This window comes from Aspergillus puulaauensis, chromosome 4 (assembly GCF_016861865.1).
Source record: "Aspergillus puulaauensis MK2 DNA, chromosome 4, nearly complete sequence".
In the NCBI taxonomy this organism is placed as follows: Eukaryota; Fungi; Ascomycota; class Eurotiomycetes; order Eurotiales; family Aspergillaceae; genus Aspergillus; species Aspergillus puulaauensis.
Genome location: NC_054860.1, coordinates 2,340,029 through 2,360,493, shown reverse-complemented (window position 1 = coordinate 2,360,493; position 20,465 = coordinate 2,340,029). Strand labels below are relative to the sequence as shown.

The 20,465-nt window shown below is 51.3% G+C and overlaps 6 protein-coding genes across 6 annotated transcripts; 3 read left to right on the top strand and 3 right to left on the bottom strand.

The window, feature by feature from the left end:
• Window positions 1-533: 533 nt before the first annotated feature.
• APUU_40949A (pyridoxal phosphate-dependent aminotransferase) lies at window positions 534-2,118 on the top strand (the record flags this gene model as incomplete). Its single annotated transcript, XM_041704078.1, has 3 exons — window positions 534-615; window positions 698-1,459; window positions 1,514-2,118. The coding sequence occupies 3 exons, from the start codon at window positions 534-536 to the stop codon at window positions 2,116-2,118; spliced, it is 1,449 nt and encodes a 482-aa protein (XP_041556699.1).
• Window positions 2,119-2,388: 270 nt separating this feature from the next.
• Window positions 2,389-3,918, top strand: APUU_40948A (uncharacterized protein; the record flags this gene model as incomplete). The annotated part of the gene is made up of 1 exon (XM_041704077.1): window positions 2,389-3,918. One exon carries the CDS (start codon window positions 2,389-2,391, stop codon window positions 3,916-3,918), a length of 1,530 nt encoding a protein of 509 aa, XP_041556698.1.
• A 546-nt stretch (window positions 3,919-4,464) lies between these two features.
• Window positions 4,465-6,353, bottom strand: GUT1_2 (glycerol kinase; the record flags this gene model as incomplete). The annotated part of the gene is made up of 4 exons (XM_041704076.1): window positions 4,465-4,728; window positions 4,800-4,966; window positions 5,022-6,016; window positions 6,088-6,353. The coding sequence occupies 4 exons, from the start codon at window positions 6,351-6,353 to the stop codon at window positions 4,465-4,467; spliced, it is 1,692 nt and encodes a 563-aa protein (XP_041556697.1).
• Window positions 6,354-8,362: 2,009 nt separating this feature from the next.
• On the bottom strand, window positions 8,363-10,990 carry APUU_40946S (i-AAA protease YME1; the record flags this gene model as incomplete). Its single annotated transcript, XM_041704075.1, has 5 exons — window positions 8,363-8,767; window positions 8,829-10,540; window positions 10,605-10,698; window positions 10,768-10,899; window positions 10,961-10,990. 5 exons carry the CDS (start codon window positions 10,988-10,990, stop codon window positions 8,363-8,365), a joined length of 2,373 nt encoding a protein of 790 aa, XP_041556696.1.
• Window positions 10,991-13,747: 2,757 nt separating this feature from the next.
• MPG1 (mannose-1-phosphate guanyltransferase) lies at window positions 13,748-15,116 on the top strand (the record flags this gene model as incomplete). Its single annotated transcript, XM_041704073.1, has 5 exons — window positions 13,748-13,754; window positions 13,826-13,869; window positions 13,958-14,104; window positions 14,167-15,043; window positions 15,097-15,116. 5 exons carry the CDS (start codon window positions 13,748-13,750, stop codon window positions 15,114-15,116), a joined length of 1,095 nt encoding a protein of 364 aa, XP_041556695.1.
• Window positions 15,117-15,948: 832 nt separating this feature from the next.
• On the bottom strand, window positions 15,949-17,387 carry ERG27 (3-keto-steroid reductase; the record flags this gene model as incomplete). Its single annotated transcript, XM_041704072.1, has 2 exons — window positions 15,949-17,215; window positions 17,323-17,387. 2 exons carry the CDS (start codon window positions 17,385-17,387, stop codon window positions 15,949-15,951), a joined length of 1,332 nt encoding a protein of 443 aa, XP_041556694.1.
• Window positions 17,388-20,465: the final 3,078 nt, after the last annotated feature.

Genomic DNA, 20,465 nt, shown 5'->3' with positions numbered 1-20,465 from the left:
GGAATCGCCTCCAAAAATATACCGCTTCTGTGCACGGGATGGTTGTGCAGCTGTGTTTTCACAACCGCAGTGTCGAGACACGATTGTACTGTCGAAATTTGTCCTGACATCGGCATCTGTTGGAAGCCGACTCGGACTGATTCCGACGGACCCAGCCGATCGGGAGGATCCAGACATGGTTCATGGAAGCAATATCGAAGGCCTGGATAGCGGCAGTAATCAAGGCTTCGTTCAATGAGGCATTTTTCCATTTGAGCTGACGCCCAACGGGAACAGCGACTGGCCAGCCCAAGGGTGCAAGACTCAGTGCGCGATTAGAGCAAGACGATCGACTTCCATGCTCTGAGTCGTTGTCCTGAGGTGCTAAAAGTTTTGTCGCCTTATATAAATCAGTCTCTCCTCTGAATACCCACTTTTGCTTTCTTCCCTACCTACATTATTCCAACTCTCCCCTCCTCTCCTCTCTCCCCTGTCCCAGACAGTCACATAAAATCGCAACCAATTCTACCCCGTAGAACTAGTATCTGATCATCATGTCTTTCTCCGGGCGTCGCGTGAGCATCCTGCGTCCTTCCAATCGACGCTTCTCAGTGGGCAAGGAGCTGTCAACCAACGGTGCGTCTCTTGGCTGCTTTGCTTTTCCCGGAGAAATACCCCATTTCGCTTCCCCTCCAAACTAACAGTGACGATCGATAAGAACTCCAATCCGAAACCCATCGTCAGTTCCGAACTGCCCACGAAGGTCACCGTCCCCATGCTGGTCTCGATGCCTCCCGTGCTTCCACCGGTGTTGTCTGGTGTACCGAACGTGCCTCAGAACACGGCTATCTAGAAGATCCCACCGGCTGGGCCAACCTTGGCCAGGGTGCCCCCGAAGCCGACGACGAAATCGAGGGCAGCTTCCCCCGTCCCGAATCTATCCCCATCACCTCTGCCACTCGAGAATATGGCCCAACTGCCGGAATCAAACCCCTCCGTGCCGCAGTCGCCCGCCTATACAACGAACACTACCGCCAGGGCAAGGCGAGTCAGTATACTTGGGAGAATGTGTGCATTGTCCCCGGTGGTCGAGCGGGATTGATTCGAATTGCGGCCATTCTGGGCAATTCATATCTATCTTTCCCCATTCCCGATTACTCTGCATACTCGGAGATGTTGAGTTTGTTCAAGAACATTGCTCCTATCCCAATGCCTCTTGCTCAGGAAGATCACTACCACATCCATCCCGATAAGATCGCCGAGGAAATCGCTCGTGGTACATCGGTCATCCTGACCTCCAACCCTCGTAACCCGACCGGACACTTTATTTCCGGCGACGAGTTGTCCAACATCCAGGATATCTGCCGTGATCGTGCTACTCTCATCCTAGATGAGTTCTACGGTGGCTACAACTACACCACCGACTGCGATGGCACGACCATCAGTGGTGCTGCAAATGTCGTTGATGTAAACAAGGATGGTATGTTACACCCACTTCGTAAATATACAAAAATAAAATTCTAACGGGAAGTAGACGTTCTTCTGATCGACGGCCTCACAAAGCGTTTCCGTCTGCCAGGTTGGCGCATTGCCTGGGTTGTAGGCCCCAGGGAATTCATAGATGCCCTCGGCTCCGCAGGTTCCTACCTCGACGGTGGCGCCAACGCTCCCTTCCAAGAAGCCGCTATCCCCATGCTTGAGCCCTCGCTCGTCCACACAGAAATGAAGGCGCTACAAGGCCACTTCCGCGAGAAGCGAGACTTCGTCCTCCAGCGTCTTCACGAAATCGGTTTCCGCGTCCAGGACGTCCCGCAGGCAACCTTCTACATCTGGCTCGACTTGACCTCGCTCGAACCACCTCTTCCCAGGGAAGCTAACATCTCTGATGGACTGAACTTCTTCAATGCCCTTCTGAGCGAGAAGGTCATTGTCGTGCCCGGTATCTTCTTCGACTTGAACCCGGCCAAGAGACGCGACCTGTTCGACAGTCCCTGCCACCACTTTGTCCGCTTGAGTTATGGGCCGAAGATGGACGTTTTGAAGATGGGTCTCGACGGTATTGAGCGGGTTATTCGCCGTGCGCGGGGAGAGCACTACGAGCCTACGGCTCAGGATGAGGAGGCTATTCAGGACGATTAGACGATACCTATGCATACCCATAGCATTTAGACTATTTTAATCTTATTATTATTCCCATTATTCTAGTTTCGTCTCTGTCGAATCATACTGGAACTATAAGTCACGTGAAAGTTATCTTATCAGCATCCCGCAACTTCATCAGTTTCTACTTCCTTAAACTCCCGCCCCGGGAAAGCGCAACAGAAAAGGGAGAGAAATAATGGGCTAACTCACAATGCGATCCCGAATCTCTAGTATCACAACACCGCTCCACCTTAAAACGAAACCGAAATGCCACCCTCACCCGCAGTCCCCAAATCCAACCGCAAGAGCAACCGCCATTCCACCATAATCCGCCTCTTAAACTACACCGTCTTCACTTTACTCTCTACGATACTCCTCTGCCTCATCCTTCTCACACCCGCTGATGCAATCTATCAATGCTATGTCACGAAACGCCTCACAAACATCTTCATCATCACGGGCGGGTACGTCGTCACCTTCCTCCTCGCGGTCCTTATCTACGCGACCCGCATATACACGAATCGGAGCGTGCTAGGCGGGATTCCTAAGGCCTGGATTCCGGTCGAAAAAGAGGATGTCGGGAAGAGCGTTAGGAGGCTTGTTGTAGAGGGGCTGGGAAGGAGTGCGCTCATCGCGTGGGGGGCTAGGCCGAGGGAGGTGAAGGCGAGGGGCCATGCACAACAAGCACATGCTCTAGCTGATGCAGATGTTTATGGACATGACGATGAAGAGAGGAAGGGCCTGCTCAGAGGATTCGACTATGATGTCGACCCCGCGAATCCACCTTGGGGGGTTATTGAGCATCCTGGGTGGTCGGCGCCGGAGTCCTCGCTGTCTACGTCTGCGCCGACAATAACGACTGGGGACTCTCAGCCATTACCGGGTTTGTGTTACCGCACTGTCGTCCGTGAACTGCCGCATCTCATCGAAGCAAAAGCCGTATCACTTGCGCCGCCTGATCCTGTTTTCAGGCTCCGCTCCACGAACCAAAATTACCCTTCTCCAGAGGGAGAGGCAGACGAATGGGCCGGCTCCGAAGAAGGACAAGAAATCCCAGACACCCGCATCGTCGCCATCCTGCGACGCCCACCAACAATGTCCCTACGGAGCTACATCCAACATCTAACCGAGTTGTCGATCCTCAACCCGCCCGAAACAGGAATTGAATTCCTAGCCCTCTACGAGCGCGCCCGGTTCTCAGGGAAAGACCTCTACGAAGATGAGTTCCGCGCATTGATGGGTGTCTTCGCCGATCTTTTGCGCGGGATGCGCTTCTCCGACCACCGTCTTCTAGCCATGCATACGCATACAGATGCACATTCGCTCTTCGGGTCGCGGTCGGAATCTGTTATTGGGCCGTCGGATGAAGAGGGCGAGACGGAGACTGATACACTTGGTTCTGTGAATTCTCCGCGAACCCGTGCCCATGCAAGATATGGACATGGTCAGTACACGACTCCAAGCCGGCCTGGATATCTCGACGGGATAAAAACTGGAACCGGCGCTGGCGCTGGTGCTAGACCCGGGTCTCCGAGGGGAAGAATTAGCGAAATGCAGTCATCATCACCATCGCAATTACAGCCTCTGGGTCAATGGTCTCGGACCCCTTCACCCTCAACACGTTCGCTGCAGCCGGTCCGATCGAATACCTCCCGGGCGGGGAGTGCGAAAAGCGGCGCGAGTTTAAGTTCGGCATCCCGGTCGGGATCTGGGGGAAGTGTGATTCGGCTGGCTGATGCGCGGACGGAGAGTGTCTCGGGATTGCCGTATGTTATCGGTAGACAGGACGGCACATAGCGAGGGATGCTCGCGGTCTCCGACCTTACGTACGTTCTATATTTAGCCAGCGTTTTATATATGCCGTATACCCCATTTCGCATATCATTTTCCTACTTCTTCTCTTTCTTATCATTATTATCGCAAGTTGGGATGGGAGGTCTCGCAATCAAGCCAGATTATCTCCTAGAAGACAATTGGGAATATATAGTTGATATTTAAATTATGGTTTTTATACTTATGTACCTATCTAATATATCATCATCACGGATAGACAGACCATTTCATCTACCGAAAAGCCAAGCTAAAAAAGCAGGTATCCCCCGGAACCCATGATCTAACCGAATAAGAACACTGAAGAAAATAAATGAAAAAAGAAACAACGCTCAATCGTAAGAATCATGCGAATATACAGAGAAATAAATGTTATCGCCTCAACTCGATTCAACTTCCCTGATTAAGGTTGGAAGCAAGGAGCGAGTCTGGAGAGTAGGCAGGGGTCGAAAAGAGAAGTAAAAAAATTGACATTTATTGATATGGAAGCAGAAGAGTAGAAGCTGCATTTCTTTACTCTTCGCCTTCCATTTCAGACGAGTCAACCCAACCGCGAGACATGTCAACGGCCTTTGTCCACTGTTTGTACATCTTGACACTATGTTCGGGGGAGATCGCGGGGGAGAAAGAGGTTCGGTTGGCACGGTTCATGTTCCTGAGCTCGCTGAATTCCTTCCAGATATCGATGGCGAATCCGGCGGCAATTGCGGCGCCCAGCGCCGTTGTCTCGTGCATGGCCGGTCGTTCGACTGGGATTTGGATGATGTCTGCTTGGGTCTGAGGCGGGGAGAATTAGCCTCCGCCTTTGGTTTTGCAATTAGGTTGTTTGTGGGATTTGAGATACTCACCTGCATGCAAATGTCCGAGTTGCTCATTCCTCCGTCGACGGCCAACTCGGTTAGTTTATGGCCACTGTCCATCTCCATGGCGTCAAGAATGGCCTTGGTTTGGAAGCAGGCGGCCTCCATCGTCGCACGGGCGATGTGGCCTCGCTGGGTGTGTTGTGTGATTCCGACTGGACAGCTAGTTAGTGTCGTCGTTGACGAGTTAATACAATGGAATTCACTCACAAATAGTTCCCTTAGCGTCATCAATCCAGTATGGCGCAAAGAGACCAGAAAAGGCTGTGACGAAGATGCATCCTCCGTTGTCGGGGACCATCGCCGCCAAATCACTCACTTTACGCGAGTCTCGGAAAAAGCCCAGATTGTTCATCAGGAACGAAACACCACTCCCAGCAACAGCAACACTTCCTTCAAGGGCATAGACGGGCTTCCGCTTCTTTCCTAACTGGAAGCCGACGGTACCAAGAAGGCCATGCTTCGATACAACCGGTTTTTCACCAACGTTATATAGTAGGAAGCAACCGGTACCGTAAGTGTTTTTCGCAGTGCCTGGTTCAAAGGCACAGTGGCCAACCAGCGCCGCAGACTGATCTCCAAGGTCGCTAGTGATTGGAACTCCTTCCAGTGGCCCCGAGCGGATATAGCCAAATCCATCTGGGTCAGAAGATGGAAGGATCTTCGGCAGCCGGATCTTCTTCCGATCTATACCGAAGAACTTCAGTAAGTTATCGTCATAATCAAGCGTCTCCAGGTTCATGAACATGGTTCTAGAAGCGTTGGTCACATCCGTTACATGGTGGTTGCCCTCGATACCACCGTTCAAGTTATAGATGAGCCATGAATCAACGGTACCAAATGCGAGTCGGCCTTCTTCGTACGCCTTCTTGACAGCCTCATCGTTGCGGATCAACCACACTAATGATACAGACGAAGGATATGTGGAGAGCGGCAGACCGCAGATGTTCTTCAGGTCTTCGGCACCCTCCTGGGCCCTCAGTTCTCGAACAAGGACCTTTGTTCGAGTGTCAGGCCAAGCAATTGAGGGGCACAACGGTTCGCCCGTTTCCCAGTCCCAGCAGAGCGTCGTCTCACGTTGACTGGTGATACCAATTGCTTCAATGTCTGACTTGGAGTGGCCGAGAGCAAGGAAAGTCTTCATAGCCTCTTCAATGCAGGTGTAGACGGAATCTACCATTTCATAGGGGTCTTGCTCATGCCACCTAAACGAGGGCAACTACGTCAGCGGCAAGACTCGGCGGAACACCAAAAAATCGCGGGGTACGGTTCTTACCCTGAAAACTCGTGAAGTTGGCGGTATTCCGACTGATATTTTGCGATAGGGTTCCCCGTGCAGTCGAAAATAATGAAGCGTGTACTCGTAGTACCCTGGTCAATGGCACCAATAAACCGATCCTTCAGGTCATCATTGCGGCGATCTTCGTCCTGTAGCAAGGACCGATTACCGTCAATTGACTGGCGGGCATGGATTTCGACTTGGGGTTGCTGCTCTTCGATCTCAGCGTCGAGCTCGGACATGTCAAAAGGGTTCTTCCGCATGGTGGCTGTGTAGTGTGTTGGTTGTTGGTGAGAATGAGGAAACGAGTCGGAGGGGGCGACAAAAAACCAGGCAGGTAAAAACAATTACGTCCCCGGATCAACAGTTACAGCAGAGCGGAGAGTATGCGGGTGTGTGTGTGTGTGAGGAATTGAGCTACGCGGCTGTGGGAGATACAGTGTGAAGAGGGGAGTTGAGCGGTAACAAGGCGAGTGAAGAGGGGAGCCAGGGAAATGAAAAGAGAGGCCAAGCTGGACGTAGTGGATGGTGACGTAGACAGCGAGCAAGGCCGAGGGAAGAAGTGTGGAGAGTCCCAGCCGGTTCAATGGGCGCTGGCAATGACAAGAGGCAGAGAGTGGCGAGGATCAATGATGACAACAGACAACAGGACAACAGGAGCACGGCAGGGAATTAAGTATTACTGTTCTTACTGACAACAACTGAGATCATCGAGGGAAACGCTGAGGAAAACCGGCTGGAGAGAGGGGCAGAGGGGGGAGAGGGCCTCTTTAGTAGCAGGCGGCGAGTGGACAGTGGATGGCATTTCCAGACAATCAGAGACCATCAGGGATCGACTCCCAAGAGGTTCTGCCATCCAGACACGTACCTGCCTCGACCGTTCGCCGGGGTCTCTCCCGGCCAGCGACCTCGCGTCTCTAGAATAATCTGGATAGCAATCAAGGCATTTCCATGACGGAGAAGGGTGGGGGCGTGGGGAAGCAGGCCTGCGATCTCTCCATTATTATTTGCGCTTCGGTTCCAGGCTCTGCTGTTCCCTCTTTTTTTCTGATCAGACGACCGTCTTCTCCATGCGAGCTCGACACTTTTGCTGTCCACGAGTTCTGTCCCCTGGCTTCAGTTACGAATCCGCTACCAGTCCGCGGGTTCTGCCAGCGCCTCTTTTTATAGGGCATCCCGATTGCGGAAGGTTAGCCCCCGGCTCGCCTTCCGCATTTTGTTGTGTCCCAGCGTTGGTCCAGCTCCTGTCCAGCGCCTCATACTCTCGCAGCTCCTGCCCCCATCCAGGCTTTCCAGCTCCCACGACCTTGACGGTCTCGGCCCTCATCTTTCCCTCACATGACTGCTCTCCTGTTTTGCTCTGCAGAAGGCTATCGCTCGCCATACAGCTCTCCCTGCAAGTCCCTGTCCCATTCCCAGATCAGATTTCAGATTCCAGAGCTCTGAATAGCCCCTGGACCCGTCCCGCCTCCCTTCTCCCGGTCACCCGGTGCAATCGGTGGACTGCACTATCGGCCTCGAGCCTTGGGCTCAATGGATCGTCTGTGCACCTGACAGTCTCTAATTTTCCTGCTTCTGGAATTTCGAATTCTAGACTGCCCAAGTGCCCAGCCCCTCCGCGCCCTCTGATTCACGGAGAAATTCTATGCGATTGTCTCCTCTCCTTGCTTGATTGATCTTTCTCTCTCCCCAGCTCTTTGTCTCGAGCTCGAGCCTCGAGTCTCAGGTCTCAAGTCTCATAATTCGTCCCTCCACATAACTCAATACTCTCGGCTCAGCCTTGGCACCCCTTCCTGCGCATGTTGAGACTCTTGGGTCTTACAGTTGGCTCTTAGGTCTGATTTTTAGTTCTTCCTATTATCGGACTTTGCATCAGTTATCCCGCCCCCCCTTCCCTAAATTAGGCAATTTCAATCTATCATGGCAATTTACCCACTCCCGGACTAAGTCAGTCACATGGTCATGCAGCTGCTCCATGCCGTCTCCGGATTCCGTTTCTAGAATCTGGATACTCCGCCGGGCCTGACCCTGGCGCCTACGGTGGACACTTGTACAACTCCGTCGGTACAGTAACTATGCAAAAGTTCTCCTATGTATGCTTAGTTATACAGTTACAGTAGTAGAGAGCCGCCTGCTTTCTCTCCAACCAACATGCTACCTAGCTATGTATGGGCCTGGGTTGTTTCGAATCCATATCGAACAAGCAGAAGATATAAAACAACAAAAGGAAAAGTAGAGCTAAAAATTATGGGAAAGAACACCGCTCACAGCACTACTCCGCAGACGTATGCGATTCGGGGCCTTTTACCCTAGGTGGAGGTGGACCCAGACTCGCAGTCTGAAGAACATCAGGGAGCTTGAGAGGCGTCTCTGGCGGCAAAACGAGCTTGTCAAGCTTCTCACCCTTCAAAACCTTCTCCATTTCCTCTTTTGTTAGCGTTTCATACTCGACCAACGCTTTAGTCAGCAATTCCAATTCATGTCTCTTTTCCGTCAAGATCTTGGTGGCCCTTTGTCGGGCTTCCTCGACCAAACGTCGAACCTCAGCTTCGATCTCCTGCTTGGTTTCGGAAGACAGGCTGTTGTAATTCGTTGACAGATCGACGTTTCCAAGTTTCTTAGAGTATCCGAACCGCGTGACGAGCGTAAACGCGGTCTCGGTGGCACTTCGAAGATCCTGCAAATCATTAGCAACTAGCCTTACAACCATTTATAATCTATCACTGCCAAGAACATACCGCTGTGATACCACTTGTGACTTGGTCCTCTCCAAAGATAAGCTCCTCGGCTGCTCTGCCACCCATGGAAACATCGATGTCGCTCAAGTATTGGGTGTAATTCTTCGATACCATATCCATTTCAGGTAGGAAATGCGTCACACCTAGAGCCATTCCTCGAGGGACAATCGTAATTTTGTAGAGAGGCATAGATGACGGTGAGAAGTACGCAACTAGGGCATGACCAGCTTCGTGATAAGCCGTCAGAATCTTGTCCTTGTCCTGGATGATCCTGCTGCGAGCCTCTGCACCCATCATGATCTTATCCTTGGCGTAGTCGAGATCCTTTGGCGTGACCTTGGGCTGCTTATTCCTGCTAGCATAAATAGCGGCTTGGTTGACCAAGTTCTCCAAATCGGCGCCAGAGAACCCAGGAGTTCCACGGGCAATCACTGCAATATCAACATCAGTGCCAATTTGGATGTTCTTCATGTGGTGTTTCAGAATATCCATTCGTCCCCTAACATCAGGAAGGTCGACGACTACCTTCCTGTCAAATCGACCAGGGCGGGTCAGAGCCTTATCAAGCAGTTCAGGATAGTTCGTGGCGGCAAGAATGATAACACCAGTAGATTGTGAAAATCCGTCAAGTTCCGTTAATAGCTGGTTCAGGGTCTGTTTCACATAGGCAGCGTCCCTTTCGTTTCTCTTCGCACCAATGGCGTCAAGTTCATCAATGAAGATAATAGCAGGTGACTTGCCCCGAGCTTGTGTGAAAAGTTCACGGACCCGCTTGGCACCAACACCTACATACACTTCATCGAATTCAGATCCAGACATGTAAAAAAAGGGCACACCGGCTTCTCCAGCAACGGCACGAGCGAGCAAGGTCTTTCCAGTTCCAGGAGGTCCAACAAGGAGGACACCCTTGGGCAATTTACCGCCAAGAGATGAGAACCGTTCTGGGTTTAACAGGAACTCAACGAGTTCCTGAAGCTCATCCTTGGCTTCGTCACATCCATGGACGTCGCTGAAACGGACGGTCTGGTGCTGGGGCTGGGCTTCGTTGTTTTGAGACCCTTTTATATTCTTCAAAACGCCGGTCGTTTCGATGAGAATCGAAATTATAATCATAGAGACATAGGCGAAGAAAGCAAAGAAAAAAAAGAATTTCACCCAGCGGAACACTGCGCTTCCGAGTGACTCCTCGACAACAACGTACAAAGGAGCCTCCTTGGCACCGGTTCCTCCCTGCTTCGAGGAGACTCCTATTTGTCCGCCATAATTCTGGGCCGCAATAGCTTGTCCAACAGCTTGAACCTTATCGGGGGTGAGACCTTGAGTGGCATTCGCCGCAGGTGCTGCTGCGGCCCCGCCAACGCGCTCCAAAGCCTTCAAATAGATGGATTCCGAAAGTGCATTGCTATTGAAATGGCCGCTTCTGTACCGCTCAATCACGATGGCTGGCATATTTGCTCGAAGAAGGGCTTGGTAGAAAGCATTCTGGGCGCTGACGCTGTTGGGATTGCTGTTCGCGGTCTTCTCTTTCTGCGCTAGCAGGCCATGGGACGGTCCCCCAAATAGAGAACGTTGCTGTTCGAATCTTCGTAAACTATTGAGGGTATGCGTGGGACGGACAAGACAGAGGGGAGGGGCCAGTGTCGAATAAGTTCGAGCGGACAGTGAGGAGGAATATCGGCTGGTGAGGGATGTTTGTATCCATGGTATACTGCCTGATAATATCATGCTTGTCAATACGCGTTCGGCCTATAATTCAAAATATATATAGAGGCTTACCGTTGAACAAAGGTCGTGACCTCGAAACTCCGGTGGCGAGCGTCTTCGATGGCACCGTCGCAACAAAGTCGGGCAACGAAATGCACGCAGAGCGCTGGCATGGCTTCAGTTCTCGTCCAGGAATTTCACATCGTCTGAACGCATCGGGGTTTGAAGAGCTAACCTGTGTATGTATGCGGCGTCGTGGATCTTTGCTTGTAACTCCGGTAGTTGCGGAGGTTTGTCCGATGCTATTCAAGGGAGCATTCAATATTTTCACCAATGGCCAGGAGTTCGACGTCAATGCCGAAATATTCTAATCAAAAAATAACTCGTCAGAGAAAATGCGCTCACAAATATAGAGAAATCAGCCTTACCAGCCGGAGGGTCGGAAGTTGAAAGGCCATATTCGGAGTAAGCGGCGCTGGGCCGCGAGAGCACAGGAAGAAACCCCTCGCAAGGTCGAGATCAAGGGCACAAGTTATAGAGAATAATAATATGGACTATCAGTAGGACATCGCAAACACCATCCCTGAGTAAACGCAGATGGCACGATGCGACGGGGGAGAGTCTGATGGATGACTGTCTTGTCGGAGGAGGCGGCGGCGAAAGCCAATTGTTGGGTTTGCCAAGCTTTGCCATTATGGTGTGCATGCTCTGCAGTAGTAATGTCGAGTATCACGTGCGGATATTGTTCCTTCCTCATCGTATCTTTTGCCTCAAGACGAAGGTCCTGCCCTCAAAAGCCAATCTACAGAGCTATTTTCAAGAGAAATGGTCGCTGTTTTACCCATCTACTTTTTAGTCGGTTTTATCTTGGCCCGTCTATTCACCTGCCTTTCTACTTGTGAAGTTGTGGTCTAATTAGCCTTGCATAGTTCAGGCCACCGCCAGACTGGGTGTATTGATTGGACTCCAGCCAGTACGATATGACAAATTGCAGGCCAGTAGTGAATTCTTGTTCGATACCAGAAATGGGTGGTTTGTGAGGTATCTTCTACAACTACTGCTATTCCACCGGCTATCTATATATATATATGATATCGCCATCAGTGTCTGTCCATTCACAGTTCCTGCTGCGGATATATATCCCCCAAAAAGGGAGCAAAATACCACATACACACTCGGATTCCCATGGCTGGAATTCGCTAGAGTGATGTGATAATGTCCCCAAGGACTATTTTCCTCGTGGGCGCACCTACATTTTCGAGTTTACAGTGGGATGAAAGCGACTTGCTCGAGGAACCCATCTTTCCGTTTGAAAACTCCAACATACGCCCGGAGACATCTCAGCTGTATTCTGAGACTAAACCGGTGAAATGGAGGTTGTTGCCTGGACTTGCAGTTCCAGGTAGCCTTCCAAATATGAATTTGTCGGGGCAGACCGAGGATGCCCAATTTTTTACGGTCCATGACTTTGCAATGTCTCTCGGTCCGCGAGCAACTGGACTCGAAGATCCGAGACTATCCCAATTCTACGATCACTCTTTCACAATTCATGAAACCTCAGACATCTCTGCACCAGGCGCACTCTCGGGAGACTCCACCCTAGACAGCGGTCTATGGACTGAAAGCATAGATACTTCGATTGCAGCCAACGACGAGGAGGAAGTCTCGGCAGTGCGGCCGCATATCCAAGGCGGAATCACAAATTTGCAAGATATACCCAATGCAGAATATTTAAATTCCATCGTGCCGCAAACCATGTCGGTGAACCTGATTGTTGCAATCATTGCTATCCGGCCTCCTCGTCGTATTGTGACGAGACAGTGGAAGAGGGATCTAGACCTGGTTGAGGTCGTGGTAGGGGATGAGACGAAAACTGGGTTTGGGGTTACGTTCTGGCTTCCTCCGTCGGACGACAAGGCAGACACTCGCGGATGCGGCGATGTAGCCGGAGAGCAGCTTCGAAGGTCGCTGATACTACTTCGACCACGAGACATTGTTCTGTTACGCACAGTGGGACTAAGCTGTTTCCGGGACCGGGTATATGGGCAGAGTCTGCGGAGGGGGTTTACCAAGGTCGACCTGCTGAACCGCCAACAAGTGGACGCAACTGACACAGGTGGGATTTACAAACTGCGGGACATTCTGAACCACGCGGCCAAGCATGATGATCTGCCGCTGGTGAAGGTGCGCAAAGTACACGAGTGGATCAGACGATTTGTTCCGGATTTAGCAGGCGGTGGTAGCAAGACATGCAGAACTGAGACTTTACCTCCTGATTCACAGGAGGGGACGTTATAATTAGAAACAAGATTGTCTCGCTCTTGTCTCCTGAAGCCTTGGTCCCTTGGGGCATGTCATGGAGCCATGGATAAGAGTGCGGAAGAACGGCTGGTTGGGTGGGAGTAAATGAATGATGTTACTGTCACCCTGGCGAATATGATGTTTTGTTTGCTGCTTGGCTTTTGGCTCTCACTCGATCGTCCTTCCATCTCTGTAACTCTGGAACCCCTTAATCATATGCGGGTGATCGTTCTTTGTTCCAAGAATTGCATGACTTTCCTGTTGACAAGGTCACGAGCTGTAGCTATACTAACTGTACGCCCGTGCCAGTGGACTGACACAAGCAGGATCTCGGAATTGCACAGTCAACCTTCAGGAGCAAGACCAGTCAACATTCATCATGCTGCTGAGCGTTGATGCTGTTAATGCTGGGTGAAATTGTGAATGTCAAGGCTATCGAGCGATTAAATCCAGGGGCATTTTGAGCCCCACGAAGGCCACCTGATCGGAAACGCTACGCCTGATCCTGTACCGCCCAGGTACTGGTAATATATCTGACCAATAATATCACTGGGACTCGCCCCTGTGGCGGTTGTCCGCAAACAGAAGGTTGCAGTCTGGGACCTGGTGGTACCTTTCAATACAATCAGGTTTCTTCGGCCTTCAACGCTCAACGTGTTCTCCCGCCTTTTTATACCGCGGTGGCCGTTCATCTTCCTGGCCTCTTCTTTGGGATTATATCCTGACCTTCTCCGGTGGTCAATCGCTTCAATTGAATACAGCTTACCGATATTTTCTACTTCATCCTCTGCCAGCGCTTCGTGCGGACGTTTTGTCTTTTCTCTCTAACTGCATTCCCCGCCCAAGCTCCGTCTCCGTCACTCGATCACGGAGAGAACAATAGACCCCCGAGCTAACCTCGCTCTACCGCAACAATGAAGGGTATATACACTCTCCTTGACAATCGATAGGAAAATGAAAGGATTCCCCAGCTGACTTTCTTTCCTTGACAGCTCTCATTCTCGTCGGTGGTTTCGGTACCCGCTTGCGGCCTCTTGTGAGCATAACCCCTCGATGCCCCCCGACGCTCAATAACCCCGAGCAACTCGATGGACCGAGAGCTAACCAGTTCGACTTGTCGCTAGACCCTCACCCTCCCCAAGCCGCTTGTCGAGTTTGGCAACCGTCCCATGATCCTTCACCAAGTTGAGAGCTTAGCTGCTGCTGGTGTGACAGACATCGTACTAGCTGTCAACTATCGCCCAGATGTTATGGTTTCTGCGCTCAAGAAGGTACATGGCACCAATTAAATATATAATACCTGCAGATGCTTACATTTGTGGCGGCGGAATAGTACGAAGAGCAATACAACGTCAAGATCGAGTTCTCCGTTGAGACAGAACCCCTCGGCACCGCTGGTCCTCTGAAACTAGCGGAGAGCATTCTTGGAAAAGACGACTCTCCCTTTTTCGTCCTGAACTCCGATGTCATTTGTGACTATCCATTCCAGCAACTAGCAGACTTTCACAAGGCCCATGGTGATGAAGGAACCATTGTCGTCACCAAGGTGGACGAGCCCTCAAAGTATGGTGTTGTCGTCCACAAGCCCAACCACCCCTCGCGCATCGACCGATTCGTCGAGAAACCCGTAGAGTTCGTCGGCAACCGCATCAATGCCGGTATGTACATCTTGAACCCGAGTGTACTGAAGCGCATTGAGCTGCGTCCTACCTCTATCGAGCAAGAGACCTTCCCTGCCATCGTCCGGGATGGCCAACTTCACTCATTTGATTTGGAAGGATTCTGGATGGATGTTGGTCAGCCAAAGGATTTCCTTACTGGCACCTGCCTATACCTCACCTCTCTAACGAAGCGGAACTCGAAGATGCTTGCTCCCAGCTCGGAGCCTTACGTCTACGGCGGAAATGTCATGGTTGATCCGTCTGCGAAGATTGGGAAGAATTGCCGTATTGGACCTAATGTCGTCATTGGCCCCAACGTCGTGATCGGCGACGGTGTTCGTTTACAGCGCTGCGTCCTGATGGAGAACAGCAAGGCTAAGGACCACTGCTGGATCAAGTCTACCATCGTCGGATGGAACAGCTCCGTCGGCCGATGGGCACGCCTGGAGAATGTGACTGTGCTCGGTGATGATGTGACGATTGCCGATGAGGTCTATGTCAACGGCGGCTCGATCCTGCCGCACAAGAGCATCAAACAGAACGTTGATGGTGAGTTCGCCCGCTGCACAATTGAAACCCTCTTGATACTGATTCCTATCTAGTTCCTGCTATCATCATGTAAACGCCATTTCAGACTCGTCATCCCCCCTCCTACCCTCATCACAACACCTACACACGCCTACGCCGAAACACCCTAGTTGCATAGAACCGGAGTCGATTTGCGCCTTCACAATAGCCGATTTCAAGTATTCAAATCCTCTCCATCGACGCCAACCTCTTCCTTCCAATTCTCTGGCCTTCACCTGATGCTCGATTCGCGCCCTCCAAACACCTTGATGGTGGAACCAATACATGCTTGAGATTGAGCTCCATAATTCTGTTCCCTACAGCCTTAGTAATCGATTTCTTGATATATTCTTTGGATTCAGACACTTACATTACATTTCCTTGAATCCTCCCTTTGGCCCGGTCTGTTTTTTCTCGAGTCATGGTTTTATACATACATAATCTCCTTCTCCCTGTCTTGTTTCATTCCCTGCTTTTTCTTTTTTTTCGTGACTGATACAAGGGCATGAGCCTTTCTTTTTTCATTTCTCGTCTCGAATTTTCCCTTTTATTGTCTGCTTCAGTTCCTGGCCCGGAAGATTATGGGTCGAGTAACTGGGCTACTACTTACCGTTTTAATGATGTACGTGGACGAGAAATGTAAATATGGAAAATGAGAACTGGGAATCGAAATAAGATGTTGAACTCCTGATGCACGTCCTTGATTAATGTAATTATTTATTAAGTATCTGCTGACGTAATGTCTTCTATATCGTAATGTACAGGGGTCCTTCCTCGTAATATAAAGTCTTAATTTTTTGAAAGGAGGAAACGGAGAAAAGATATGGAAGGATTCGATATACCCGAAAGTTCAAACGAGTTCGCAGGAGCAGTATTTGAAACGCGCCTTACTCTTGAATACGGATCTGTTTCTCCTCTAGGTCAAGCAGCTCATCCCACTCCTTTCTCAATTCCTCCATCTGCTGCCAGCACCTCCTCCCTAGATCCTCGAACCGCTCTTTCTGCTCGGAGGTAAGATCCGTGGCGCCGCGTTTCCTCCGACGAGATCGATCCTCGTCTACGATGGCGGGACCGACAACACCGCCATAACCCCAGCCCTCGACTTCAGTGGATGCAGGGAAACATGCGCCTGTTCGCACAGCCGATGAGCCCCATTTTGCTCTGCCGCCGCTGTGACTGCGATACGGTGCCTCGGCAGCATCGAGGTCGGATTGTGGAGAGAGGGCGAGCCATACAGGTGCGCAGGCCCCGAGGTAGGTGGAGAGGGTGTGCCAGGGGGATCCGAGCATACGGGCTACCCAGGTGACTGCGGCCATGGCATAGATGAGGATTGCGGGGAGGGGGAGGATGCTTGTGCTGCAGACTCCGGGGTGGGAGACGTATGTGGTTGGACGATTGGGGGAGTTGGTTTGTTCGGTGTCGGAAGTGTCGGAGGTGGAATAGTAGCTCTTCACCCAGGGAGTCGTACTAGGTAGGTCCGCGGTGAGAGACAGAACGTCGGTCAGGGCCTTTGACACCTCGTAGGGGACACTGCTTCGGAGTCCCTGCATATCATCGGCATCGAGAAGATGGGTGGCTGCCTCCAAGCTGGAAACCCATATAACGCGGCCGGGGCCATTGGGAGAGCCGGATCGGTGGAGGAGAGGCATGACATTGTGCGCCAGCATGTAGTGGCCGAAGACGTTGGCGCAGAAAATATTTCCCAGACGAGGCTCTTTATCCGTGAGAGTAGTGGTCTGGTTGTCTGTTAGGACGCCAGTAAGCGCGACCTTGTACGACGGCCAGGATACTGCATGAACGAGGTCCGTGAGTACGGACCAAATGGCCAAAGGCCAATTGAGACCCGTCCAGCCTCCTATACCAGCATTGAGCAAGATTGCATCGAGCTTCGGAAATGTCTTGTTCAGGCGACGCGATAACGCGCGGACGGAGAGAAGGTTGCACAAGTCGGCATTTTCAGGGACGAAAGTCACTCGAGCCGCGGCGGATGGCCCTTTAACAGATTCGCGGAGGTGGGTTTGCAGACTGCGGAGGGTGTCACTGCCCTTTCTAGTGCTGCGCGTAGTGAAGATGACGGTCAATGACCGGTGGTCATTCTGGCGAGAGGCCAGAAATTCATCGGCCAGACGACAACATGTTGAGAATCCTAACCCACTACGGAGGTGAAAAGGAATCATCCAGGGGACACCGGTCAGGGAACAATGGACCACGAACGAAAGAACGGAGCGAGCGAGCAAGCGAGAGGAGGGGATTTACTGTACCTGTTGGCGCCCGTCACAAGCACAAAGACCTGGTCCTCGACGTCCGCAACCCCACTCGTGGGCATGGTGGTTCAAAGCGATTTGGACTTTGGACGTCGACCCGATCCTTGAACTCTGCAGTCCGAAACTCTGGGGTTGATTGGCGCATCGGATGACATAAACATTCTGCCTCAGGCTCAACTGGCTTGTGATCATTGTTGATCGCGTCCATCTCTTCGGTACAACAGCCATAATTTTTTTTTTGTCAAACAAAGCAATCATGGCGCTCACTCACCGGCTCTCTCGGATTGGTAAACTCCGTCAAGAATTTAGTTTCGGTCTGTCAGAAGCTCGAAGACTCGCGAGCCGGCTCTGGTCAAGGAATTGGGACCCGAGTGGGCTCATTCGTCCCTGTTAGGTGCTAAAAGCTAGTGCATCCATCGAGCCAGAACGGTCTCATCATCACAATCATCATCCCGCGTCATTTGATATGTTGTGAATTGTGATGTCAGACTTGCAGACGATGAGGACTTGGTTTGCTCTGCACTAGCCGAACATCCCCCACACCGACAATATCTGGGGTAGATTATATACCGGGATGACCGCATTGGAGGACAAGAAGGATGCAGTCAGGAGGCGGGGATGCCCATCGATTACCTCGTATTCGAGCAGTCTAGACTTTGTATTGACTGGGGTTGAGCTACAGAAGTAAATAAGCGAGTCCGCGGAACTCTTGGTGCTGGGAATCAGAACTAATATATTAATCTTTTCATCGCTCACCGGTTGTATTGGGTCACCAGATCGGCTAACTGTCTGTTCAATTCAGTGGTCTGACCTGTTCCGGAGGGATGCCATCGCCTAATTACTCAGTGCTGTTTCCTAGGAATTGAAAGGTTTGGAGAGGCCATTGAATGGTGTCTTGGTGTTGGGCAAAAATGTTTCAAATGCCCCACCAATTCTGAGATCAACTCGCCAGGGGTGAAATTGGCCATGCAGAAAGACGGCTGATTGGCACCAGCCACCAGTGTCAAGTATAATTTCCATCGCCATGTGGTCCTGCATCGAGCTCAGCAAGGGAGGGTTGGTGTTGGCTTCTCCGCACTGCCGTACACCAAGACCCCGGAATACTATTGGGGGGTCGAAATGCGGAGAGGCCGCCAGAAGTATGCTGCTTGTGCTAGAGCTGTTTAGTAGCAAAGAAACATATATTAAATAAAAATTAAACCTGGGCAATGTAGGTATTCGTGAACTGACGAAACACGTGCCTTGAGCACTTGAAAGGGTAAAGGCTGTGTGTATGGTAAGTTGGTAACAAGATGTATTGATGTTGAAGGACAATTCCGATATGCCGCGGTAAAGGTGGTATGCACTATGCATGCAGAGACATGATCATTATGATTTTAGTGGGAGCGTGGAAGGCAAGAAACCCGAATACTACATATTCTCCCTCGTCTGTGACCTTTGCGAAGGCTGTAGAGACGACGTGGATACACACGCTCCACAACGGACCGACCCTTAACTGTTCATGGTCTTTCCCCGAAGTCACAGGCGCACCCGGCATAGAATATTCTCCGTAGCCTGCAGTACACCTCCTACACACCGAAATTTTGAAGGATAGATTGAAGAAATGCGCGGATCTCTGACGAGGCTTCGGCCAGCGCATCGCATTTTATCGGCGAATCCTTTAACGGCCTGACTTGGTCGCCTCATTTCCAAGCGCGTCATGCAGCGCTCGCTGGGTGTTTCCATCACAAGGCCCCTAAAGATCGTCAACTCGCATCCGAGAGATCAAATACGGAGCCTGAGTGGCAAAAATGATAGTAAAAAGCTTTCAGTTATTCACACTCGAAGAACTCGATGGTTTTGGAGCGGATTTGACCAAACCAATTTGGCATGACCAACAGACCGATAACCCCCTTTTCTTTTCTTTTCTTTTCTTTTTTCTCTGTAGCGTCTTGGTAAGACTGATGATGCGTGCAAGGGGTTGAATCGCTGTTCTTCGGCGAAAAGGATTCCCTTTGTTAGCTAGAACATGCGAGATAAACATGATCATCAGAAGCCCCGTTTCAAGCTGGGTCCTTCTCCTATCTGCGACTGAGAGCTGAGCTCACCGACAATTCAGCATAATCATGGGAATTGGGCACAGATTCCCAAGTTGGTCATGAGAGGAGGCCTTCTCACGCAATTGCTGCCCCGTTATTGTGAGAACCTAGTGGGGAGGGTAGTTATGGACTGCCGAGAACGGGTCTGGTATATTCCAAATCCTAACGGTTGTGTTTGATTTCAAGACCATGGATTGGCTTCCCTGAAGACTAGTCGTGGATTCCATTGCAAGCACCGAGAAATAGGGACGATTGCTCACTTCTAGGACCAAAGCATTTCTGATTCAAACGCCATGGGACGGCGCCTTGCCCAGGTCGAATGGCCCCCACACTTGGCCACTCTATCCCCAACTTGCGGAGACATGAGAGTGAACAAAATCGAAAGACCTGCTGGAATAGTCGTTTTCTGCGAGGCCGACTGCGCGTCTGCAATATCCACACCGTTTCCATTGCTGGCTTCCCTGTTTTTTTGCCCACTGGTCCCATAAGCGATCTGCGGTGGTCTCACTGGCTCGATGGATTGCCAGCTAGGGGCCCGGGATGGGTACTGTATGAGATAGGCGATAACCGCTCGATCAGCACCCGCGTGGACTCGAAGAGTTTGCTGCGAGTCATTTGGTCAGCACTAATGCCATCGGGCGGTCTTGGAAGGCGGAAAATGCGATGGTTTCCGGGGCTGACCAGCGGCAAGGCTTCGGCCGACCACCAGCCTAGCCACAAAGGCTAAGAGCCTAAGACTCGACGGTGAGACATGTCGCTTCAAGTCTGAGCAGGACGGGACAGTCAAAAATGCGGGGTACAGAAGTGCCAGTATGTACAGAGAAGCCAATAGCGCTCTCAATTCCAGCATGTGTGATGACCGTGGAAGGAGTGGAAGAGCCGGTAGAGACGGATGACTTCGCTTTTCCGACCCGGCGACTGGCAAAGCGCTTCGCAAAAAATGACAGACATCTCTCAGCGTGTGCTGGAACTCGGGATCACTACTCTTGTCTTTGTCAAGGGGGTGATACCTTAGCGCTCTCGACGGGCGATGGGCTCTGAGATAGATTGAAGGCAGCTGGT